Raw genomic sequence first — 27077 nt, 5'->3', positions numbered from 1 at the left:
CAAACAGGGGTGTGTGTGGAGGGGGCTGCTCAGCACTTCCACCCTCAAAATAGTTGCAGTTCCACTGGCTATGCCTCCACTGGGGAAATTCATCTGACACCTTGCAGTGCCTTTTCAGCTCAGTCTTCTGTTGTAGTGACCCACACAGATTAAAATGGGAAAGAGGCTACTTGGGGGGAGATCTGCTCTGATTCTTCTCTATAGTTTCATTTCCAAACATTTTCTGTATGATAAATCTAAAGGCTGCATTCTTCTGTTGGGCAGAAGTAAGGAAGGGATCTTTCATTTTCCTCCTGTTTGAGAAAGCATTCCTTCTCCCACCAAACTTTGGCCACTTTTGCAGGTTGTTTTGGCATGGGGAGGCGGGAGGGAAACCATCATGCCTTTGCCTTTACTTCATTTAATAGTTTTACTTAGGAGTAGAATGAAACTGATTTGTACCAGTTTCTCTGTTGCCCAGAGAGTCTTGAATTGTAAGGAAGCTATCCAGAATTTTGTTGTTGCTGTTGTTTTTTTTCCCCCCCCCACTCTGATATTGCATCTTTCCCTTTTTATAAATTACTGACTACTCAGTTTGCTTGATTTCAGTTGCACTCTCTTACAGTCACGAGCAAATTGGTCTCTAAAATGAGGCAGCACATTTGATACAGCCTGTAGGAATTGGGGAAGATTTTCTTTTCTCCCCAGTGTACAACTGACTAGATGTGTTGTGGATTATTTTGCCTTCCTCTGAGGTGTCAGAGCTGGATGTAAGACATTTCATAAGGCGGAACACTTCTCCCAGCTAGGAAGAAGAATACTCTTTCTCAGAGGTTTGGCTTGTGCGTCATGATTCTATGCTCGGGTTTATTGATTACTGAATTTGGTGTGAGGAAGGAATTTTTCTCCCAGGTCAAATTGACTGGGGCGTTGGGTGTTTTTCACCTTCCTCTTCAGCATGAGGAGTGGATTACATGTAGGGATATCTTACCTAATCAATGACTTGCTATTTGCATTGGGCAGTTTGTGGCACTTTGACTTAGGGTATGTCTCTGCTACAGCTGTAACGAGTATATCTAACTTAAGGAGACATCCATACCAGCTCTAAATGAACTAGTGTGCTAAAATCAGAAGTATAGCCATTGTGGTGTGATCAGTGGAAGGGGTTAGCTACTCATGTATAGTCTCATTTGCTTCCATAGGTGGGTAAGTACTTAAATGACTAGTTCCTCCTGGGCTTGTGCCATCCTCGCTGCACTTCCATTTTTAGCACAGAAGATCAAACAGAAATAGAGTCTTGAGCTGGAATTTACAACTTCCACTTTTAATGTAGACATACACTCAGGGCTTGTCTACGCTACCACCTTCCTTCGAAGGAAGGATGGTAATTAGAGTGTTGGGAGTTTACTAGTGAAGTGCTGCCGTGCATAGGTAGCACTTCATTAAGCAAATTCCCCCCTGCGGCAACTTTGAAATTTTAAACTTTGAAGTACTAGCACGCCTCTAGGCGCAACTCACCCCCCAGTACTTCAAAGTGCCGGGGCAACTTTGAAGTCCTCTTACTCCTCAAAATTTTGGAGTAAAAGTTCGAAATTGCCTCGAGGGGGAATTCACTTAATGAAGTGCTGCCTGTGCACAGCAGCACTTCATTAGTAAACTCCCAACACACTAATTACCATCCTCCCTTTGAAGGAGGGTGGTAGTGTAGACAAGCCCTCAGTCTCCTGAGGGTTGAAATGCTTTACCCATGTCTACACTTCAGTGTTTGTGTTGGCATATCTATGCCAGCATAGCTCTCAAGTGTAAATGTTGTGTATGCTGATAGTCCTGCTGCTGACGGTTGGGTCAGCTCCCTAAATGTTAACCAAGATGAAAAAGCACTTATCAGGGTGTTTTGCCTGCACAACCATCACCCAAGGGGTATGAGTTTTTCTTTTTTTTATAGTTCTCCTTGACATAATTATGGCAGCACAACTTTGTAGTATACATCTGTCTTAGCCTAATCCATGCTGTTCTCTATGTAGGAGTAACTGGGTGAAATTTAATGGCCTGTGATAAAGAGAAGATCAGGCTACCATCAGGGGTACTCAACTATGACTCCTGGGCTGAAAACGCCTTCCAGAGTATTTCATAAGTCCTGTGGCCTGCTTGATAATATACTAAAGACCACCTTAGTAGCAATTTGTTGCTGTGTTAACATCATTTCAGTTTACACAAGTGTATAAATAGATGGCTTCTGTGTACATTACCCAAATCATACACAATAAACTGAACTTAAAATATAAATCAGTAATGTAGGTTCTGTATCAGTGTTGCACTTAACACTTTTGAAAGAATCTACAGCTCAGAAAGGTCAAGCATATCTCATGGAGGGTTGTCACAATACAGTAAAAGCTCAAAATATGCGGCTTCAAGTTGCGTGTAACTTGCTTTAATGCGACTTAAGCACAATTTGAAGCTGCTTTGTGACTGTCAGCCGGGTCCCACAAGCGGTAGGGAAATGGGAACCAGGCTGCCACTCTAGGAGCCAGGGAACTGGCCGACTTGTGTGGAAAATTTGAGTTGCACGGAGGTGCAGGAACACAACCCCCATGTAACTTCAGGTTTACTGTAGTTAAAAGTAGCAGATTCATGTGGTTGTCTGCTTATTCATAAAGCTATTTTTCAAAGCATCCATGATGTGCATTGCACCTGTCTGTGCTCTGCTGATTGCTCTTGTGTCCAGCTGTTCATAAACACTGCTCAGGACATCCACCTTTGCCCTGCAGCCTGGCATGAAATTTTACCCCTTTGCCCCACAAATGTTATGAAGAACACAGTAAGTCCCAACCATGGTGGGGATTTTGGCTTTGCCGAGGTCCAAATGGGTCAGAAGGCACCTGGATCTGGCTTTTAAATGGCCAAAGGCACCTTGTACCCCCATTCTGCGCTTGCTCGGCCTATAGTTGATGTGCTCCTTGCTGAGGTCTAGGGTGCCTGTGTGTAGCTTCATGAGCCAAGGGAGCAGAGGGTAAGCAGGGTTGCCAAGTATCAGTATGGGTATTGCCACAGAAAATCTCATCCTGGTGCTATCTGTACAGACCTGAATTTTTAAAGATGCATGCGTCATGCACCTTTCCCAACTATCCCACGTCGATGTTGGTGAAACAACCTTTGTGATCCACCATGGCCTGCAACACCGTGGAGAAGTACCACTGGTGGTTTATGTACTCTGAGGCTAGGTGGTGTGGAGCCAGGATGGGGATGTGCATTCCATCTATCACCCCACCGCAGCTAGGAAACCCAATGGCACGATAACCATGGAATGGGTTCATTTTCCAAACAGTCATAGAAATCCTGAAACTCAGCATGATCTTTCACAGCAGAAGGCATTGATAGTCCCCACTGTAGATCTGCCTACTCCAAATTCATTTTCCTCTGACCGGTAGCTGTTGGGCATTGCAAATGTCCACAGAGCAATTGCCACTCACTTATGAACTATCAAAGTAGTCTTTTTGGTGTCACAGTGCTGCAGCGCACGGGAGAGCAAATTGCAAAGTTCTGTGACAGTGGCTTTGCCCATGTGAAAGTTTTGCAGTCACTGATGATTGTTCCATGTCCACAAAAGATGCAATCTCGCCACTGTGTGCTGGTTTCATTGTTCCAGAGCCAGAACTCCACTGAATGCAGTGTATCCAGTGCAGCCAGCAGCTCTGCATTCCTGATATCCAGTCCTTCAACATGCTCCAAATCAAGATCTGCATCTTCTTCATCTTCCCACTCATTTTGTCGAATAAGATGCTGCAGGATACTTCTTGAAGTGGCCAGAACACACTGTGTAATGGCTCTAAGCTGCTTAAGATCCATGATAGCCCCTTGTAACAGTGCGTGTCATGGGCAGGCTTTGGAAAAGTGGTGCAAAAATTTCTGTGGCCATTTTGTTTTCAGCGGCAGGAGGAAGTGAGGACAATGCACTCTGGGATGATTTCAGACACCCACAACCACTTTTGCGGTTCATTTTTTTTCCCCAGAATGCACTGGAGCTGCAGGAACTGTGAGATAGGTACCCACAATGCATTGCTGACACAGTTTAACCTAGAAAAGGTAAGAGAGAGACACTGTCAACTTTCTGACATGTGTGGATGCTCAAAATTGACTTCAAAAATCTAGCAGTAAAAAGTTGACTTTAATAAATTAGACTTTATTTCATAGTGTAGACAAAACCCCAGTTATTGGAGCTAGGGTAGGGTGTGTGACTCTTATCCTAATGAAGTGACTAAGAATATTTGAATCAATATCATATTTGAAAATCAAATTTAAAACCAACTTGTTAAGTATTTAACCAAAAGTGTGCTTGGTTTTCTTACTAGGACTGTTGAAGCCTAACAAGGGCCATTGTAATCCCATATTGGCTCTTTTTTATTAGTTTGCTTCTATGCTGGGCTTCAGGGTTTCTATGACTGTTTGGAAAATGGACCCATTCCAAGGTCATGATTCCAGCTGAAGAATCTCCACCTGTATAAGTCCATTGAGTAAATACAGCTAGAGTGAAAGATATCCTTCTCCAGTCTATCTGTGACGGGTCAGGAAGAAACTGAATATAATCACGGGAACTAGGAGGTTAAATAAAGAATAGAGATGCAAATCTAGGAAAGATTGAAATAAATATGTAACTGTTTTGAGGCCTTTACAGCTTTCATCATCTTTGTCACAGTCTGTGGTGGCAGCCGAGAGCCTGACCATTGGATACTAGTCTGACATTTCAGCCTTCAGCCACCACACGTAATACATATTTCATTATTTAGCAAGGTTTAGGAGTCTATGATCAGCCACAGGGTTTTCAGAGTGAAACTCTTGGCTGAGGGGTTCTCAGAAAGCAAAGTAAGTTCTGAAGCAAGGTCATTAAATGTGCTGCCCTCAGCTCAGGTGGTTTTTAGTCAGCCAGTCATTTTAACACATCTGTAAAAACTTGGGGGAGTCAAAGCCGGTTTAGGGGAAGACTGCCACAGAGAGAGAGATACAAGTTCCTGAACTTCAGGCCTGATTTATGTTGCTATACCACTGTTAAAGACAATTGAAACCTGATTCCTGAAGGTCACTATTTACCAGAAACCTGTCCAAAAGAAGTCTTGAGTCATAAGACCCACATTTATCCCTGGAAATACTTTGTTTATGTGACCTTTGTGCAACTACTTCTTCTGCAATCAAAATGGCTTACCTGAAGGACTATTTTTCAAACCAAGATTTTCAATCAAAACAAAAAAGCAGTCAAGTAGCACTTTAAAGATTAACAAAAAAGCTCACCTAGTAAATTATTTTGTTAGTCTTTAAAGTGCTACTTGACTGCTTTTTTGTTTTGATAGTATATAGACTAGCGTGGCTCCCTCTCTGTTACTATTCAAGATTTTCAAACTTCTTTGAGTGGGGGAGGGAGAGACACATACTCTGAAAAATTTTATATAGATACTATAAAATTGTAGGGCAAGGATGGATTATCTCAGTTGGGAAAACTGTAAAGGTGTCATTCTTCATAATAGTTCCTATAAGTGGATGAAAAATTCTAGAATTGATGTTTCACATGAAAGAGGGTAATGTGAGTGTGAAGTGAATAAAAAATGTGCAAAATTATAAATCAGTACATTCACCTGTTTGTCATAATTCACCAGAAATTATGTATCAGTGAAAGAAATTCTGTCAGCTGGATTCAAGGTGCCACTTCAAACTTTGTTAGAACTAGACTATAATTTCTAGTGCTTAAAGCATGGTTTTTAAGATCTCTATGTAAAATAATGATATGCAGATGAAAAGTTTATCCTACACTAAGTACAACCAAACCATTTCCAATTCTTGTTTGTTATGATTCATGCTTTTAATTAGTGCCTTTTTAATGGAAGGAGGGAATTTTCACCGTTTGTGGCTGGTGGACAACTATATGTTTTGAATATCCAGTTTTAGCCCTTGAATGTGAATCTTTGGATTTAGTGTTATTGTTTCTCATATTTTGTGTCCTTGTTGATATCTCAACACTGGTGAAAACGTATATTAATCATTTAAAATAATACTGTAACTTTGCATGGTGCCTTACAGATGATGTCCTTGCCTTGAAGGGCTCACATTCTAATTTAGTATATTAAAGAAGATGAGTCCGGGAAGGTGAGGATAAATCAAACAAATAAAAATGTGAGTCTTACTATAGGACATTAATGAAAATTCTTTTATTTAAAAGAAAAGTAAGGCAAAAGGGAAAAATTACCAACACAAAAGTGAAAGTTGATGGTGAGGTGGTATGTGGCAGAGCAGAAATATTTTTTAGTCTTTAAATTTAGTGATTCATTGAATACAGTTTAATTACGGGTAGAAGAGAAATAAGATGAGTTTAAAAAAAGATAAGCTTCCATAACCAGTGGGAAAACATTTCCTACTACTAAAGCTATTAAAAAGTTTTTTTTTAAATAATGGTAGTCTGTCCTGCATTGGTTTCAAGGCATAAATCACTAGTGGCGATAGAGCAATCCTCTGTGTTGTTAAACCTTTTTGCCAAAGCTTAAATAGTCAGAGTTTGGAAGAAAAAGCTTTTCCTGAAGAAATAATTGTTGATTATGAAAATAATTGCAAAATATTTTTTTTCTTTACCATACACACAAGTAGGCTTTTTAATGATTATCAGTTCCTTTCTAATGAATGTTTAACATGTTGCTTTGACCCTATCTCCTAAAATGTATGGATTTCTGCTACTAATGAAATATAAACATTGTAAAATAACTGATATCTTTGCCTTAGTAAAACTGTTCTTGTAACTAAAGTGACTCCTGTTTCCATCCATTGGCTTATAAATTCATAATAAATTTGCTTCTGTTTATGTTGATAAGAATTCTGATCAATCAAGTCTCTGCTTCAGAATGTTATTAGCATATTAGAGCTCTGACACATCTGACAGTAATTTTGGAAATAATTAAAATAGATCTCTCTCTATCACTTGTCATTTCCATTCCTCTCCCCACTAAAATGAACGGTATTGTCTAGTCTCTGGATAGTCATGGAAGTTATGGCTTACTGGGTGCCCTGTGGGTATTATCTGAATAACGTTCCTTTGTCTTCCAACCAGGAATAGGAAGATAGTATTTGTCCTTATGGATCTTTTTTATCATAGAGGGTAAAATGAGCCTAAGTTTTTGAAAGAGTTTGGGTAAACATAGAAGTGGGAAACTCAAAACAGAATTATGAAAGTTTTCCCAGTTTGATCCCACATCGCCCCTTACCTACATCTTCTTGAGCAAGTGGAGCATATTCTTATCTCTGTCACAAACATGCAAGATGTAAAGGTTTAGAGACTTTGTTTTGTTGAGGATTGTATAATACTTTCAGGTTTTAGCTAAGTATTGAGCTTCTGCATTCATGGAAAGGCAAGTTGTATACCTGTCACATCCTCAAGTAAAAACAACGATTAAACAGAATATGTAGTTCTTCCTGTTCTTTCACAATATCACCACATTTGTTTTATTGGTCACAGTATTGCCATCAGAGTTGATAAGACTGTTTTGTGATTAGGTAATGCAGATTTTCTACAAGGCTTTTTTATTCCAGCCACATTATTTAAAACAATCCTGTGAAAACCAAAAAGCTTAATTTTTCAAAAAAGACTGTTGAAATAAGCATTTTATTCTTATTGCTGTAGCCTAAGGGGCTATCCCATAGTTCATAAGCAAGAATATTTTTGTTCTTTCTGCCTTCTTAAAATTAGAATCTGATGCTGATACTTAAATGCTTGGCATAGTATTTGGGAGTCTCAGAAATTAAAAATGGAGGATGGGTGGCCTATATATACACAGTACGAATAGTTTTCATAGTGTTTCTATTCTAGTGTGTCCCCTAAGGATTTGTTCCCTTGCTTCTGCCAGTGGGATACAGGCATTCTCTTCTCGTCCCATGTCCTTATTTATTTTCTATCTCCATTAGGAATCGGACTCAAAGAGAGAGATTTTGTGTCCAAGCAGTCTTACCAAAATAAGAGCCTGCCATAAGGATTTGTTGTTTTTTCCATGTAAAATAGATTCAGGGGGCTTTCAGATTATTTTCTTCTAAGTATGCGTGCAGCAACTTGTCCCTTCTTTCAGTAAAATCATAGTTCTTCGAATATGAATAGTCAGGTGGGGACGGGGAAAGAGTCGGTGCCTATTTGAATCAGAGAAAAAGCTCTTTCAGGCCTTGTCTATGCTACCAACTTTTGTCAATGAAATTTATCTCGACACCCAAAAGCAGACAGATATTGTCGAAGGTATTCACACTGGCTATTTCTGTTGACAGCTCATGTCCACGTTGGGGGCATCATCATCAACAGTATCAGAGAGGCAGTTGAGTTACTCTGTATCTTCAAAAACAATGAGAAATCCTGTGGCACCTAAAATATGTTAGTCTACAAGGTGCCACAGGACCTCTTGGTTTTGATCATTAACAGTGTGAACTATGCACTATAGGTATGTATTCCGCAGTGCAGTACTGTGGGAAGGTGGTGCTGATTTCTGTGCATCTTGGGATTCCCTCTGAGTTCTCCAACAGCCTCCTCAGCTGCTGAGAGTGGCATCATGAGTAGCTCTGTGAGCTCTCCCTGCTGAGGTATGGTCAGAGCAGTGCAGGAGTCTCCTCCCTGTAGCTAGTTCAAGCTCCCAGAAGGGCTCCTGCCCTTCCGGATCAGTGGGCGGCCATCCTGTCCCACTGCCACAAGTCCCAAAACAACCCCCAAGTCACTTGTTTGAGGGGGTTCCCACCTGGCCTCATGTGGGCGAGAAGCGACAGTTCAAAAGCCCCCTGCCGTACCTCAGGCAGGTGCTGGGGGAAATTAGTTCAACATCAGGGCCTAGCCCTAAAAGAAACAGTCTTTGGCAGCCCCTGGCTCTAGCTCAGGGTGGGGCGGCAAACAGCCAGAAGGAGCCCATGCCCTGGTGCAAGGCAGGGCAGCACAACCGCAGTCCTTAGGTGGCCCCTGGCCCTAGTCCAGGGCAGGGTGGCACACAACAAAAGAAGCCCAAACCCTGGGGCAAGGTTGGGCTGCAATACCACAGTCTCATGGGCTGCCCAGGCCCTAGCTCAGGGCAGGGCAGCAAACAATCACAACACTCTGCCCGTGCTGGCAGAGATGGAGGAGACTACCACCTGGCAAGTGGGTGGCCGAGGGGACATGGGCCCACCTGCTCCACCACATCCTAGCCCAGGAGCCCTAGTTGCAGCAGCACGGTCTGCCATTCCACTCTGTTTTTGGGAGAAAAGCATCAGGGCTGCTATGTGTGCATTAAGAAGTGAAAATGAAGACATGCACACTTCCAATTTCACCTATGTCATTGCTTAATTAAACATTATTTGAGTGCAGCATATCTTTGATCTTTGCTATCATTTCAGTCTAGTCTTCTGTTTATCATCTGTTATGTGGAGTGCAGTATAGCTATCTGTTACAGGCATGGCCTGCTTCCCAGAATTTTGCAGTCTACATAGACAGTACAAAAGTTAGTTTTAACATCATTCTACTGAGGGACAGAGAGAGTAATTAAGTGATTAGCCTAAGATCACACAAGAAGTCTGTGGCAGAGCTGGGAATTTAATCTGGATCTCCTGAGTCCTAATGGAGTGCCTTGTTCAGAAGACGAAACTTTGTTCCTTTTAGTTTTGTTACTGTTACTTGCAGAGTCCGTATTCAGAACAGGCTCCTTAAATCTGAAATGAACTGAAACAAAGCCAGAAGAAGCCGAAAAGTCCACCCTGCAATTCAGAAACTAATAATTTTAAGCAGTGGGCAAAACCAGATTAATGGTTTCCCCAGCCGTAATCTTTTATCAGAACTACAAACTATCAAATAGATACTTTGAGTCTCTGTCCCCAGCATAAGTGCTGTCATTTCTGAACTGCTTTGGGACTACTGGTTTGGAGAAGGGTTTGGACTGGAATCTGTCTGTTTAAATACATGTTATTTCTTTCCTTGCCATAAAAGCTGAGTTAAGCAAAGAATGTCAGCACAATTTTCCATTTCTTGTGAGTTCAGTTTTTACTGCTTTCTTCAGAGCCCATCTTCTCATTTGTAAGCCTATTCTTAGTGGCCAGCTGTTTGGTCAAATGTGTCTCACTAAGCTTCTGGCTCTCTGCTTTTCTGTAAGTCTTGCCAGACCATATATCAGGATGGAATCAAGATATGAGCTTTAAATTCCTGCTCTTTTCCCACAAATGGGAAATTAATTCATTTCATTATGTACTAGACATCATGCCATTCTGCTTTGAATGAGGTTCATTTCTTAGATGTTTGTAGAACAGTAAAGACTTGACTCCACATTTTCATAAGTGGCTAATGATTTTGGATGCTCAAATTGAGATGCTTAAAGGATCCTGATTTTGCAGAAAGTGGTGAATATCCATCTTCTGAAAATTAGGCCTCGTGACCATGCTTTCATTTAGATGCACAAAATGGCTGGTCACTTTTGAGATCTTGTACTTAGTACATGAGGAACTTAGAGAGATACTGTGATATAATGCATAGGATTTTAAAGGGCATATGAGAAGGTTTGTGGCCTCCCCCTTTTCTTGAATAAGGGTGCAATTTTTTTCAAAAACATTCAGCAAAGGCCTAGCTCTGGATGGCGTATCCTAGGAGCTCATGCATAGATTTATATTTCAGATGAGCAACTTGCATTCACCAGGCACAGCATTTGTCAGAGTCCCATATTTAATGACTGGTGTATTTTTTTTCTCTAACTTAAAATGTTAGCCTGTATTTTTTAAGTCCCCCTCCCCCAGATGTGGAAGGTGCACTCTATTTTAGGTATTGATTGATAAACCATTTTAGACTAGTCTTCCTCAGAAAGCAAGTAAATGTCTTTTGTCTACAGTAAACTCTTCCATATCTGGCAGCCCTCGGACTAGAAGGTTGCTGGATATTCAGATATTCTGGATAATAGATTGGTGTACCTAGCAATGCATAACGCTAAAGAAAAACATGGTTAGACATCAGGAAACAAAAATGTATGCAGAGTGCAGTACTTTATTTAATAACAACAGGAGTACTGTACACTGTAAACTTATAGGCCATGTCTACACTAGCCAGAAACTTCGAAATGGCTGTGGAAATGGCCATTTTGAAGTTTACTAATGAAGTGCTGAAATACATATTCAACGCCTCATTAGTGTGTGGGCGGCCGCGGCACTTCGAAATTGACGCGGCTCGCCGCCGCACAGCTCATCCAGACAGGGCTCCTGTTTGAAAGGACCCTGTCTGCTTCAAAGTCCCCTTATTCCCATCTGCTCATAGGAATAAGGGGACTTCGAAGTAGCCGGGGTCTTTTCGAAAAGGAGCCCCATCTGGACGAGCCGCACCAATTTCAAAGTGCCACGGCTGCCCGCATGCTAATGAGGCACTGAATATGTATTTCTGCGCTTCATTAGTAAACTTCGAAATGGCCATTTCCATGGCCATTTCGAATTTTTAGCTAGTGTAGGCATGGCCATACTGTATTTGCTGTAAAAACAAAAAAGCAGTCAAGTAGCACTTTAAAGACTATTTGTATTTTGTCTCACTATACTGTACTTAAGGAAAATATATCTAAAATTTACTTTTAGTTAAAATGCGGTTATTTGAGAGTGCCGGATGATAGAATGCTGGATATGAAAGAGTTTACTGAATATAGAGGCATGTTTATTTTTAGAAGAAAGTTCCTCATGTTTAGAAAAATAGATCTATAATAACTTTATGGATTTTATTTCTAATATTTTTCTGTGAAATGCGTATCAACTGATGATCTGGAATGGATATGTAAAAAGGGACCAGCTTTTTCACGTACTTGAAAGTAGTTTCTATATGCTGAATATTCAGAATAGCTTATAAACTAACATAATTGAAAATGTTTCTGTAAATGTTGTCTTTGACAAGAAGCTATAGTCTTTTATTAGCATTTCACTTACCATAAGGATTAATGGTGATCTGCAAAGAATTTTTGTTTTTTAAAAGGCGTTTGGTACACTTTTTTTTTATATTGATTTAAGAAGCCCTGAAAGGGTGATGTGTTGGCTTATATTTATTCTGACTTTTTTTTTTTTTAAAGACCAAAACACATTGTGACCACGACCAGAATCATCACAGTTTTTTTAAACACTCTGTCATGGTTTCCCAAACTGGGGTGTGTGCCAAAATTCACGGTGGGCGGGGCACAAGGCAACTCAGCTTCCCTGTCATTTCCCCACCCCAAGAAAGAGCTGGTCTTTGCTTCTGGCTCTCAGCCCCTGCCATTTTTTGTGGGCAACCTGGCATAGTCGCTATAAAAAGTGGGCAGCTGGCAAAGACCCACATGGAGCTAGAAGATCCATGTGGAGCTAGCTGCCTCCTGCAAAGGTGAGTGAGTGTTGGTTGGGAGAGGAGGAGGAGGATGGGGTTAGATGGGGGGCTGGGGGTGCCTTGCTCAGGAGAGGGGGATGGGGTAAGAGCTGGGGACTGGTGGTGCCTGGCTTTGGGACGGGGGAGGGGCTCAGACAGGTGGCTCATGGGGCTTGGTTGGGCGGTTCGCCGGGCTTGGGCTGGCAGGTGGGTAGGCGGCTGGCTCCGGCAGCGTGGGTCTTGGTTAGCTTGGGTGGGCAGCTCTGGCAGCATGGGGCTTGTGCAGATAGGCAGCTGGCATGGGGTTCAGGCAGCTGGCCAACTGGGGCTGCCCCAGGCACCCACAAGGTGCCAAGAAAAACTATTTGTGTTTATTTTTAATTTTAAATAACATTTTTATATCAAGTTTTTGTGTTTTATTTTAAATTACCAATTTTTTTTTTGTTAAAAGGGGAGGTGGATGGTGGTAAAGAAGAGGGGGGAGGGCCTGAGGGTTTCTCAAAAATGAAAAGGAGGGGTGTGATGCCGAAAAGTTAGGGATCCACTGCTCTAAGTAATTGCTTACTGTCACAAGATATGACTCTTCAGTCTCCTAGCTTTTGTTGTATTGTCATTTAATTAGCTTGCTCCTTTTTCCCAGTCATCATACAGTAGGCTAGACAGGATGTTAATTTGTAATCTTAACCCATCCTTTCCTCCCCCTCGCCCCCCTACCCCTAAAAAAAAAAAAGTCAGTTGTGTTTTTTGTGAGGTAAGTTTTTAAAAAAAAAAAAAAAAAAAAAAAACTCCCAAAAATTCCATATGCAGATATAATTGGAGAGGAAGAGGTCTGTTTTGGCCCCTCCTTTACAGGGTTACCTTTAATGAGAATTGTGGGGGGCCAACAGGAAGAAGTGCTGGCAAAGATGTTGTGGTTTACCCTTCTGAAGGTCACTCAATCTAATCATAAGTCCTGTGAAACATAAAATAATAAAGCAGTTGAACATCCAGATTTCTAGTAAGGCTGTGTACAGACAAAAGAAACACAGACACTTGTCCAGTGATTTCTTTCATATGGTGCCAGGGTTTTGCCAGACACAGTAAAAGAGAACCAAATGGAGATTACAGTTTTAAAAAAAGTCAAATCCTGACTGATAGACTTCAAAAGAGGGTGGCAGTGTTAAACATCAGGATCCACTGACTCGATAAGTGTTATTTTAAAGTGTTTTTGTGTAATTATTACCACGTTAAATACCAAAAAAGATCATGATTCAAAAAAAGGGCTACCTCTTCTCCTGCTGTCTGATTAGATATGGCTGGGAGTACTCTGAAAACAGCATTCTGAGCCCATACACTGTCATCTATTAAGGAGTGGCACTGCCAGTTCTTGAGTCTTAATTCTTTCACTAGAAGTAAATTATAATGGCTACAATGTGGCACTTCAGGAGTGAAACATATGAAGCATTGTTGGAAATACTTGTGATTATATGGTCATTAAGATTCCACTGAAGAGCTAAAGAGATACTACAGACTAAGCTGAAGTAATAGGTTTAGGTAATGGAGAGGCTTTTTCAACTTTTCATCTGAGTCTGTTATCAAATCCCCTAACATTGGGCTGCCACTCCATTGCTCGCCATACCTCCATTGTACTATTGTGAACTTGTAGCACTTTTGTGCTGTTTTGCAGTAATTAAACTAATATGTAGACAAAGTAGAAAATAACTCAGAATATCCTGGTTTAAAAAGCCGGCCAGAACCAAGTTCTGGGTCCAAACAGTCCTGACCTTTGTGGTTGCTTTTTGTACACTGACTGAGCTACTCCAGGGAAGGAGAGCATTTTGGAAAATATCAGTTATATATTGTCTTATGAAGTGCTGGAAGAGAAAATGGATGCACCACTCAGAATACTACTAAGAAAGTGTCAAAGTTCTATTTAAAAATTGTTAGTGAACTGGCAGGCTCTCCTCAATCTGTCTTCTCTCATGCTTGTCTAAGAAAAGTGAATAATTTATTTTTGGAAAATGCTATTGATTCATATCTTCATTCATAAGATGATGTGATCCTATTGGAAATCCTCAAATGCTGAGCTTAATGTAATATTTAGCTAAAAGTTGGAAAGACTGAAAAGGTAACCACAGAGGATAATTCCTTGTAGTTGAAACTCCCAAGGCTAGACTTCACAGTTACAGTCTGTGCTAAACTCTCCTCTCATCCCGTGGACTCCACTATCTTGCCCAAAGATTTATTGGACTGAAAAAGTGAATGAAATCTGAGGCACAAGATAAAGTAAGTGTTCACTAACTTATTTATGAACATTAGCTACTTTTGTGTTCTAGAGTGGAAGGGAAACATTCATGCAGATGAGAAAACGTGCTCCATCACCTAGATAAGTAATAATCCCCGCCCCCCACCTCTTATTAACCTTTGTCATAACAGTAGCAGCAATCAGGGTGACAATCTCTAGTCTGGTACTTCAGATAACTCTTTATCCAGCCTCTATGAGCAGTGATTACCGAAGAACTCCAGAGGCCATCGGCTTCTAAGCCCCAGGACTGAAACTGTTCACAGAAATTCCTTCGGAAACTGGACTCTTGTGTATTGAGAGGAGAGGATATCTAGTTCTCCAGGGTAAAGTATTGATTCTGTGGAACGTTAAGTGTTAACACAAGGCATTAAAATAATCCCTAATCTAAGGATGCATTTCTTAGGTAATCTAGGGAGAGGGTGGCCAGTAATTTTTGATGGGGGAGCCACGCCAATCATTTGATAAGTGGTCAAGGGTTGGAGTCTTCCATGATATTAATGGACGAGGTGTGGGGTCTGGAATTGAGGCTGGGTGAAGGAAGGGGTTGTGGCCTGGGGCAGCAGATTGGGCCCAGGAGGGGCATGGGTGCAGGAGAGGATTCTGACCTGGAGGAGGGACGTAGGAAGGAGCGTAGGCTCTTGGCATTAGAAAAAGTTCAGAAAAGGGTGTCAGGGATTTTTCCATCTATCCCTTGGGTATCATCATCCCCGTGGGTCAGGGGCAGCAAGCCTTTGGGCATTAAACATCAATGCAGGCACATGAAAAATCTAAAGTTCCATAGGCTGCCATTTAGCAGCAGCCTCAACAGTCACTCTGAGTCAGTTGGTTTCCCTGGTAACCTGAACTCATGAATTATTCATGGCTGCAGGTTTGAAATAGAGTCCTCTGATTGGCCCAGGTGAAAGGTTTTCTAGCACCTTCGGCCAAGAGGAGGACCTGTTTGAAAGCACCTGCATAGAATCTTGGATATGCTAATCATGTAATAAATAATCATGAGCTGGCTCTATAAATTCAGGGCTGGCAGTCCATTCAGTGGCCCTTGGGGACACAGATGAGAACTCTGTTACCCAGCACAGGGGAGCGTGGCAGCACGGGCTGCGTCCGCTGGACCCGTAGGTCAGGCTTAGGGCGAAGAAGCTGAAATCACCTCAGCGTTCGCAGCACCTGCTGCAGCGCCGGCCACAGCTGACCAACGCCTGTGTGGCCCAGTGGCCCAGAAGCGGCGCTCCCAGCACCAGCGCCCCTCACCTCTCTCAAGCGGCGCACTTGCTTCGAGGAGCAACAAGTGGGCTCCCCAGCGTACCTGTCGGGTGGCGAACTGGCCTGTGGCTCCAGCCACGGGTACTGCATACCGGGCAGGGAAAACAGGAGCCCGGCAACGCCGCAGCACCATCTCTGCTGTTCCCGCCATACCATCGCCTGTGTCACTTGCTATCAAAGCATCTGCTTTGCCTACCACCATTTCATCTGTGGTAGTATCATCCCCGCCATACTAACTGACCTTTTAAAACACTGGCTACTTCACTACTAAACATGACAAACACTGGACTAGACTACTTACCTTGAAATGACTATTGGACTTGACTACTTACTTTAAATGAAGACTATTGGACTTGTCACCTTCTATTAACTTTGTATAGGCCAGGCCTAAATGCCCAGGCCAGGTTTTCCTGTGTAATATAAATGTAGATATTAATGTTAGATAGTATTATTAGTATTGGTAGTATTAAGATAGATAAGTAGTATAGACAATTAGCATATAGATAATTAATTAGCATAAATATAATTGATTACCCCATCCTAGCCTTATTTTTCAGATTCCCGTGCTACCACTGCAGGTGGGGAGTAGCGCCCTTACCCTCATCTCTTCGGAGTTTATGAAGGGCGTGGCGGGAAGTGGTACTACCCGCTCATACCTGCAGGGTGGCTTGAGGATCTGAACACCTATTTCCATTTGCCCATTCTCCTTAATCGATGTATATTTGTATATATGTGAGTATAGTATAGTATAATATAGTAAAATACATGCATATAGTTAGTGGTTTAGGATAAATAGTTATTGTTAAAAGGCAGTTGTATTTAATAAATATAGTACCCTTGTTTCATCATTGCTCTCTTGTCTCTGACTCAGTCGCTCTCTCCATCTCCGCTAGCTCCTTCCCCCCGGGTGGCCCCTGGGCAGGGTCTGGTGCATCTTCCCGGGTGGCGCTTTCGCCTACCATCCGTCGGTGGGGTTGCAGCAGGGTCTGGTTCTGGTCCTTTGGGATACCCCAGGAGGGCTCCGGCCCTCCTCATCAGTGACGCACCCATTCGACCACCTATCCTCGTTTAATCCTACCATCACCATCAAAAATATATTGCGTCGTGACAAAGGGCAACAAAAATAATCAGGGGCTTGGATGGAACAGCTTTCCATATGAGGAGAGATTAAAAAGATTGGTACTCTTCAGATTAGAAAAGAGGAAACTAAGGGGGATGATAGAAGTCTATAAAATCATAACCAGTGTAGGGAAAGTAAATGAGGAAAAGCTATTTTTGTTCTCATAACACAAGAATTTGGGGACGTCAAATGAAATTAATAGCGTATTCAGCATTCTCTGAATTTTGCCTTCAAGACCTCTGAGTTTTAAAGCCTTATAATTTCTAAATGAAAGGCATATACATCATTTTGAATCAAGAATACCCTTTGCTTCAGGATGGCAAAGTCCATTGGCAGAGACAAAAGACAAATCTCAAAAAAATGAATTTGTTTGGAATTTTAAAATACTGAAATCACATTTTAAAAATTTTGATCAGATGGCTTAGGAATTCTTGCATTATTTTCTTAAAGTTTTTTCTCTAGTGATAGCTTGTAAAATGCAACATCTTTTCTGTTGAATCTGCCTGAAAGATTTCAGGATTCCCCTGAAAGGAATGCCCTTCTTCAAACAGATTCCCAGCATAGCTCGAATAGCCTTGGAGCGGCAAGTTGAGGGAATTCAAGTGACCATTTTTTTTAATATATAAAATCACACACAAGCTAACTGTGGCAAAGAGGGGATGTAATTTTAATAAATTCCAGGAACTTGCAAGCCTTCTTTGTCCTGTGATTTGAAAGATTCTATTTTTTTCCTGAAGCACACAGAACCTCTCTAATGTATATCCCATACTTCAGGGGTGAGCAAACTTTTTACATCAGGCCGTACTTTTTCTTCCTGCAATTCGCAGTTCCTCCCAACCTGTCAAATCCAAACCAATGGAAATTTTGCTAATGTTCAGATGCATATATAAGAAAATAAGGAAGTAGAATGTAAAAACTTTATTAATCTTATATAAATGTGAATTCACATACATAAAACAATAATATATTTGAACCTTTTTAATGAGATAGATGAGCCTGAGCTCATCATGAGGTGAGCTGAGTGGATCGTGCTTCACCCTCCTTAAAAATTTCACATTCTTCCGTAAAAGGGCCTGTCTCCCAATTTGTGCACCCCTTCTATATTTAACCAGTGAACTTCACTATGATGCAAGTGGTCATTGCTTTTTGGCTGAAATGTCTTGTAAAAGAGCTTTAAAAAGATGGTGATGATATGAGCCAGAAGTTGTGTGTGTAGTTCACTAATCTCATCCTATTTTTTTTCCTTCTTCAAAACCCCGGTTTATCACACAGGACAGTCTCCTGAATGACACCCTGACATGTATTTAATGAAGGAAATATTGCTGCTGAAAAGGGTGAAGCAAAGTCCTTGTCATTCCCTGTAATAAAATATTTGTTGCAGTTGTAGTGGGCTGAGGTATGAGATAATTTAGATAGTTTATTGTCCTTTCTTTTTTGTATAGGATGGAAGTGTTATAGATTTCTTGTCTAGTGTAGGTAAAGTCCTGCTCTTGGGATCTTGTGTGGCTACCTAACCACGTTAACTACAGGATCAGGGGCTCGTTCTCCTGTGCCTCAACCAATGTTGTATGTGCCATCATGTGCCAGTAATACCCTCTGCTATGTACATTGGACAAACTGGGCAAACATCTCGCCAAAGAATGAATGGACACAGAGCAAGCATTAGGAATCTCAATACACATAAGCCATTCTACAACAAAGAGTCTTTAAAAGCAGATTGCATGGGGAGATTAGCGACTGGTGTTCATACCCAAATTGGACACATTAACACTTGGTATGAACAGGACAGCAATTATCTCACACATTACAAAGATGTCTTCCTTTGATATTTGTAGTTATCTCAAGCAAGACACTTAACATCCCTCAACCCTCACCCCCTTCCGTCAGTTCCATATATTTTATTCGTCAGGTTTTTATTGCAATTTTTTCCCACCTCTGTGCTATATAATGGAGTCGGGGGTTGGAAATGGCATTATCTTGTCTTTAAAAAAGATTTGCCTTGTAGCAAATTTTCCTTAGTTAGGAATTTGTGCAAGTATGTGTAAGTAGTTTAACCAGTTTATGCTGCCAAGTCAAACACTTTCCAAATGCCATCATCTATATTGTTACATCATTAAATAAACCTTTTAAATTTACAATAGTCCAAAATATTTTTCTTTATTTTTTTAGCATACTGCCTTTTATACACATCTTATCTTACATGGCAAATATGAATAGTTTCATGAGAGCTTTGGCTCTGGAGTCTCTGATTTGTGTGAAATCCAGGTAGGGATATATGCCAGGAGTATAAGGAAAGGATTAGAACTGTTAATCTGTAGAAATTACACAGTATTGGCAGCACATGAGCTAAGTATTTTTGTAACTCTGAAATGAGAATTTAATTCTGTTTCAGGAAGAGGGTTTAGAAACACAAACCCAGCCTTTGAAGCTGCTTCTGACTAGTGCGAGTTCTGTCAGTGTAGAAGCCAGATATTTTGTGGTTTTATTCTTTGCATCTTCTTTTGCCCTCCCTACTCTCTTCGTCTTAAATCTTCAGCAGATTATTGTTTAACTTAATAAAAAAGACTCCTCTTCTAAATGTACCTACTGTTAGGATTTATTACCTCCTGATGCTTCCTGTCTTTTTAAAAACATTATTCAGGAAACAAATTATGTAAGAAATCAGTTTAATAGTTTGCATTTGTGCAGAGCTTTGTGTTACAAGTTACAATTTCTTTTCCTGAATTTGTATAGTCATACAAAGTTTGAAATGCTAGACGACATGCCATTTATCTCTGTAGTGGAACCCAGGAAATTATTCCACCTTTTAAAATAAGCTTCTGTTTCCAAGTATTCTTCAATGATTTTTATTTCCCAGCAAAGGATGTCTGTATTAGGTGTTCACCTATTGTAAATGCTGATTATACCTGTACTGTAATATTTCATAATTACAGCTGCAGACATATACCAACTGTGGGAAATCTTTACTGTGAATTTAACCTGCATCTTTGGTTTTACATATAAATGGAACTGAAGGAACACTTGCTGTCACAACAGTGAAATGCACAAATAAAGTAAGCCTGTTATGCAGAGCTGAAGAAATGTGTCAGACATTTACTAATCTGACTTGGGGATGTGAAAAATCCATCCCCTTATATCCCTGGGTAGATAATGCTAGGTTGACAAACAGTTCATCCATTGACCTTACTGCATCTTGAAGTGTATTACCTATGCTGATGGGAAAATCCTTTGTCAACGTAGTGTCTACACTATAGCACAAAGTTGTGGTGCTTGCAGCATTTTAAGTCTAGACAAGCCCTAAAACACCAGACAACTTTCTTTCACTACCTGTACAACTCTGTACTTTGAACAAAAAAACCGTACAATAGAACCTCAGATTTGCAATCTCCTAATGTTTGTAATACTGAACAAGACATTATGGTTATTTCAAAGGTTCATAATGGAACGTAGGGTTAATACAGCTAGCTATAAAGTTGGTTCTTAATTTACATGAAACAAACACAGCAGCAGTTTCTGTACTTCATTAAATCTTTTTTAAACTTTGTTTATATTTAACACATTACTGCACTTTTTTGGTATATTGTGGTGCCTGATTGTGTACTTGAGTTCCAAGTGACCTGTGTGGTTGACTGGTCGTTCTATGACTCTGTTATTTGTAACTCAGGTTCTACTGTATGTCATTAAGGACTGAATCATTATGCATACACATAAGCAGAACAAATTGAGGCTGCACAGGCAATTTTGAATTGCCATTACCTAACACTTTTTTCTTGGACAATGCTACTGTCCCTGGCTCTTCCTCCCAGATGTGTACCCAGAAACCACCTGCTACAACACAGGCCCAACCAGGAAAACAAGAGAATACCACTGGCCATCACATACAGTCCGCAGCTAAAGCCCCTCTAGTGCATCATCAGTGATCTCCAACCCATCCTGGACAATAATCGTTCACTCTCACAGACCTTGGGAAGCAGGCCCGTCCTTGCCTACAGACAGCCTGCCAACCTTAAACAAATTCTCACCAATAACTATAAACCACAACACAGCAACTCTAAACCTGGAACCAATCCCTGTAGCAAATCTCGGTGCCAACTCTGCTCACATATCTACACCAGTGATATCATGACAGGACCTAACATCAAGCACACCATCAGGGGCTCTTTCACCTTCACATCTGCTAATTTAATATATGGCATTGTGCCAGCAATGCCCCACTGCAATTTACATTGGCCAAACTGGACAGTCTGCATAAAAGAATAAATGGACATAAATCAGACATCAGGAATGGTAACATACAAAAACCTGTAGGAGAACACTTCAGTCTCCCTGGACACTCAGTAACAGATTTAAAAGTAGCGTTCCTATAACAAAAAAACTTCAAAAATAAACTGCAAAGAGAAATTTCAGAGCTGCTATTTTCACATTTAACTCCATCAACCAAAGATTGAACAGAAACTGGGAGGGGTTGGCCCATTACAAAAGCAGTTTTTCTGCTCTTGATATTCACACCTCCACATTAGCTACTGATAATGGGCCACATCCTCCGTGACTGAATAGAATGTGACAACTCTGGCCCTCCCCTTGACTGAGACTCCCTCTTTAAATCCTCCTTTGCCCTCCCCCCGCCACTCATGCATCTGACAAAGCATGTCTTTGCCTATGGGAACGATGCATCTCACAATGTTACATGGAGCTTACCTCCCAGAAACGGAAATCATGATGTTAAACTCAGTAGCACATTCTCCCACAGTGGGTAGGTGATGTACTCATCACTACTTGTCATGGTGCATAATGTTATCCACAGACCTGTTTATCACTAATGAGAACAAGAAGTGTCCATGGTACTGTTCCAGGGTGGGGACTGGACAGCAGTCTCTGGATAATGCTCTGCTCCTCCCATGGGACAAGGACCTTCTTTATACTTTTCTTCCATTTTTCTCTTCTTCTAAAGGTTCTGCTGAAGACGGAGGGACAGAGCTCGCATAATTCTGATTGCTGTCATGTGGCTGACGCAGATCTGGTACCTTTACTTGATTCAGCTTGAAATGTGCCCACTGATCTCCCTTTTGGCCATTTCATGTCTCCTTTCTTAGGACAATGGGCATACCACATGCCCCAACCAGGAGATCCTCCTTGTCAAAGCATGACTCCTGCACGATGCCAGAGCCTAGAGAGTTCATGTCCAAAAGAAGTACATGTGGTTCTAATGAACAGTAAAACTATGACCCACTTACCTGCAGAAATGGTCCAGGTTTCAGATTTGGTTCCGTGTAGTTTGGGTTTGTGGTCTTTCCCCACCCAGAAGCAGAAGAGTCCTTCCTGAAGGCTGGAGACTAATGTGCAGGACAGGAAATGTAAGAGGCAGAGCTCCAAGTTTAGTCTGTTGGCAGCGTTGGGAAGGATTAGATGCCTCCTGTGTGGCTCCTGAGAGAGGGAGCCCAATCGACTGAGCTGGACGTGAAGACTGGCTGGACCCGTCAGCAAGCAGCCCTGAACAGATCCCAGAGGAGCTTCCTTACCTGCTGATTCCCTCTATCCAGAGGACACCAAAGTACCTAGCTATGTGACAACCTGTGGGCAGCTGACCCTAAGTGGGGCTGCAGCACAGCCCAAGTCAATGTCAATGGTTTGCAGTGTGGATCCCCACTGACCAGCAGCTGTTGACAGCTGCTGCTAGGGCCTTTGACTGGATCATAATAGAGTGGGCTGATCAGCACTATCCCCACCCATCACAGAGTGGCCAGCATGGCAGTCTACTCCTCTCCAGGTCTACAACCAGACTGCTAGTTTGCCCAGCCCCTGAGAAGCTGGGCCGTGCTTGACTGCAGGCCTTGCCCTGAGCTAGGGCTGACCTAAGTTCTTACTGTTTTCTCAACCCTGCACTGACTGCTGCCGGATCCTGAGCTAGGACTGGCTTATGTACTGTTGTTGCCCACACAAATTTCTCATCCCTTCCACACTCAGGAACATACACACCTTTACTCAATCCATAGGGTTCAAGGCATGACCCTGTTAATTTAAACTCTCACCCTTACCCAGTTCCTAGGGCTCAAGGTGTAATTCACTGCGGGTATGTAGGATCTGTGCCACTGAAAAAGCCTTACACTGTAATATTCTTGTTCTCTATTTATAATTTACAATTACCAAGAAAGCAGAATATATGCTAAGCACACAGTATCATGCTCACCAATCCTGATAAATCAGGCAGACTTCCACTGTTGGGACAGACAGAGTCACTCTCTGGATGCTGGTTGCTGCACCTCAGGGTCATGAAGGAGGGTGAGTCCTCCTTAAGGTGTTCCTTCTTTTATCTTTCCTGCTTGATGTTCTTTCCTTTCCTTCCTGCTTGATGTTCTGTTCTTCTTTCTTCTCCCCTCTCTCCTTCTTAGACCCCAGTTTAAGTAGTGAAACTTGAGTCCTGCTTAGCTATACCTTGACCAATTATTTTAGTACAGTTCTATGGTAACAGAATCACTTAACCAATCATAATCCACCACCTTAACTGATTTACACCTAACAAAATTAATTACACAGCAGATAGGAACAATTATACACCAGATAGAGAATATACAGAAAACAGTAGAAAAGGGAAGACAATCATCATAGAATGGTGATTCCACCACCTCAGCTATTGATAGGTCATTGCCTGCCAGGCGAAATGCTGTTAACTAAGTTTCCTTTATGCATCTTGAGATCTGTTTAACAGTGGGTGGCATTAGGACGTAGTCTTCTTCTTAACAGCCTGTTGTGATACTGTTGTACTGGAATGTGGATGGAATGTGAGTGTGTGACTTGTAGCATCACAGTTAATAGCTGTTGCTCTTTACTCTGGCTGTAGACAAGCTATAGGCTTCTCAATATGGCTAGAGAAACCATATTGGTTACGCTGTTCGTTTGCTCCACCTTGCTGAGGGGAGCTGAGCCCTGCACTGTGACTGCTGCTGACTACTCTGAACCAGGGTAGGCTTATACTTACTGACAGCTTGTTTGCTTGGCCCTGCTTAGAAGAGCTGAGCCTTGAAATAACTGTTGGTCTTCCTTGAACTAGGACTACTGACTGTTTTTGCTTCAGCAGGGTCAGACACTGAGCCCAGAAACTGTGGTCTTGCTCTGAACGAGGACAAGACTGACTATAGTGAGGTGGTGTGGCCTTCCCCCGTGTGGGCAAATACATCTACAGTGCATATCCCACCAAATCTCTCTACCATCAAAAATTCTTCCACATATTCTAGAATATGCCCTGACCTTTAAAAAATCAGTGCTCCCAAGGTCCAACCAGCAGCTAGTCTAACATTTTGGCAGCCTGTAGAAGGGTGCTCAGTACTATAGCACCTGACCACTAAAAGGTTTCTCAAAGGAGTAACAAATCTCTTCTCACAACCTTGATTTCCTGCCCTTTTATGGAACTTAAACCTGGTACTGAAAGGGCTGACTAACACCCCCATTTTAACCTATGGCCATCTGTTCACTAGTGTATCTGTAGGTGAAAATGGTCTTTCTGGTTGCATTTACCAAGAAGAGAGAAAATAAGAGCTCTAATAGCATGGTATACAGTATTTTTCCCTGAGAATATTACACTTAGGCCACATCCAAACTCCATCCTTAACATGACCTCCTCATTTCATGCGGATCAGTCTATTCACCTTCCCACAAGCCTCACTGAGATAATAGGAAGCCGTAGTACATACCGTAAAGTCCTTGCATTCTGTATTACCGGGGAAAATACCTTCAGGAAGTCTCCAAGTTTATAAAATAGAAAAGTCTGATGGCTCAGCAGTATCTGCCCAAAGGTCTCTATGTGGGTCTTGAGTTGCATCAGACCATGCGACTAAATTTGTGATGCGACTCCTCCATACTTGGTCTGTACACATTCCATGAGACTGATATCCTCATCCATCAACTTCTTCACAGATATCCCTGTCTCAGAAACCTGCAGTGTGGTGATGTGAATGTTAGTCCGCACCTTTTCAGGATATTATGCGATCATTGGGGATTCTGCCTTTCATATCACCTTTGGTGCCACAGCAGTATTGTCTTTGACTAACCCAACTCTGAAGTCTGAGCCCTCCACGGAGGGTGTTGCTCAGGATCCTACAGTGGAGCACCCAAGGTGACACTACTTGAAGAAGCCACTCTCCATATGCAGTAATGATGGTTCTTTGAGATGTGTTTCCTGATGAGTGTTCCATACCCCCCTTATCCTCTTTACTTTGGCGTTCTTGCTAGGACTGCAGTAGAGGAGGAATTGAGCATTGTGAACCTGTGTTTTCTGGCTCGCCTTATGGCATAGCACAAGGAGAGACAGCACCTGTGTGGACCCAGTGGACATTGCTGCTGACGTTTTCTGATCAGCAGTGCATGAACACAGATGTATCTGCAGTGAAATGCCTGTAGGGATGCAAATCTTGAACCATAGTAACTATACAAGGCGAGTAACTTCTTGCAGTATATACTGCTGATCATTACTTTATTTCATGGTGTGTGTATATATACTATATATTTTTTTGATGTTTGAAAGAAAAGAGAGAAGAAATATAAAATATGTAGAATTGTGTTTTCCAGAGTAAAATCCTCAGATGTTTTAGGAAGTTTAATTAAAAAGTTATATTTGTGGACCATTCTTCTTCGAGTAATATCCTTTTGCTCTGTTTCATTTGTTACTTCATATTCATTTCCATGAGAACTGGAACACTCATTTAGAAGTTTCTGTTCCAGATGTTTTTTATCTTCCTGTAGTTTATAACTTGCTGAAGTTAATTAGCTGCTCCAGAAGCTTCCTTTGATACAGAAGATTAGGATTTTAGACTGGAATGGAAGATAAGGAATGGAAGCAGAGAGAGGATTGTGTGTGGTTATTTTTTTTTAAATAAACGAAAAAGTGTTGCTAGTGAGGACTAGGAATGTGGGAGAAAGCTGTTTAATAAATCAACTTCTTAGTCGCATACATTATTGGGGATTAAGTTAGTAAAAATATTTGTTCCCTATAATTCTATTGTACTTTTCCATATCAATATGTAATGGAGCTGGCTGCTAAGTTTTACTGTCAAGAATGGTAGTATCTTTTGTCCCTTTCCCTAAACCTTCACTAGATATTATTTGTTTAAATTTATTTCCTCCTCCTTGATGAACTCCAGTCAGTAGCAGACATTCTTTTGCCATGTGTGTTACAGTAACATATACAGGTTTAGCCTCATAACCTTAATTATATGTGGAATGTGGAGTATGCTGTTTTTCCTTTATAATAAGATAGAAAACCCCCTAAGCACTTGGTTCAAGTAGTAAAACATTGCTTGTAGCTTTAGTGTTTGGTTACACCCGTGAAGCTTGATTATAGAAAACTAATTTAAACAATCAACATGTTTCAAATGAATACCCTCCTGTTTAGCTTATTTTCCACCTCTCACAGTTTTCTTTTTGGGTGCAATTGCATTATTAATAATATACTTAAAATTTTGTTTTTCTTTCTTCCTTCAGGGTCAGTGTTAAAATGTTAAAGGCAGTATTAAAAAAGGGCCGTGATGGTGGAAAAGGGAGCAAGAAAGAATCAGGTATGAATACTGAAATATTGCTATACTGTAGATTTAACCAATGTCCAGAATCAGCATTTAACACTTTTATAAGAGGATACATTTAATTTTAATATTTTCATAAAGAAATTACAACTCTGCAAGAATATTTCAACAGTAGAATTTAATTATTTTCAGAGTGAAGACCTATTAATGATAAATTACTGAGATTCTTTTAGTTAAAATTATTGATAAATATCTGTGCTTTACAGACCAGTTCTATAAGTTAGAGTACACATATAGGAATTATTTCACCTCTTAGGTAAATATTGAGATGATATATCCTAAATATGTGTACTTTCATTCAGTAGTGTCTGAAATCCATAAAAAGGGCTTTATTTTAATGCTGTCAAGCCATTAAAATTAATTGATTAATCACAATAAATTGTGCTGTTTATAATTTATTTATTTTTTTAAATGTTGGCTTTATGGATGAAGAGAAAAAAGCCTCAACATGGAAACTCTAAGGGACCAGAACCCAGAAAGCAAACTGAACCCAAGCTTTATTTTTCTACAAATCTCTTGATTTGCAAATCAAATTTC

At 41.1% G+C, this 27077-nt stretch overlaps 1 protein-coding gene across 2 annotated transcripts in view; it reads left to right on the top strand.

Annotated features, from left to right (window-relative positions):
* The window catches only part of TANC1 (tetratricopeptide repeat, ankyrin repeat and coiled-coil containing 1), a 193983-nt gene that overhangs the window by 8389 nt on the left and 158517 nt on the right, over nucleotides 1-27077 (top strand). For both annotated transcript variants that reach the window (XM_075000828.1, XM_075000827.1), the window contains exon 2: nucleotides 26443-26516. In XM_075000828.1, coding sequence (XP_074856929.1) covers nucleotides 26456-26516 — 61 coding nt within the window. In that variant the 5' untranslated portion in view covers nucleotides 26443-26455. The remainder of the gene's footprint in view (nucleotides 1-26442; nucleotides 26517-27077) is intronic.

This window comes from Carettochelys insculpta, chromosome 8, assembly GCF_033958435.1.
Source record: "Carettochelys insculpta isolate YL-2023 chromosome 8, ASM3395843v1, whole genome shotgun sequence".
Lineage (NCBI taxonomy): Eukaryota > Metazoa > Chordata > Testudines > Carettochelyidae > Carettochelys > Carettochelys insculpta.
The sequence above is the reverse complement of the archived record's forward strand: the minus strand, read 5'-3'. Positions and strand labels throughout refer to the sequence as shown.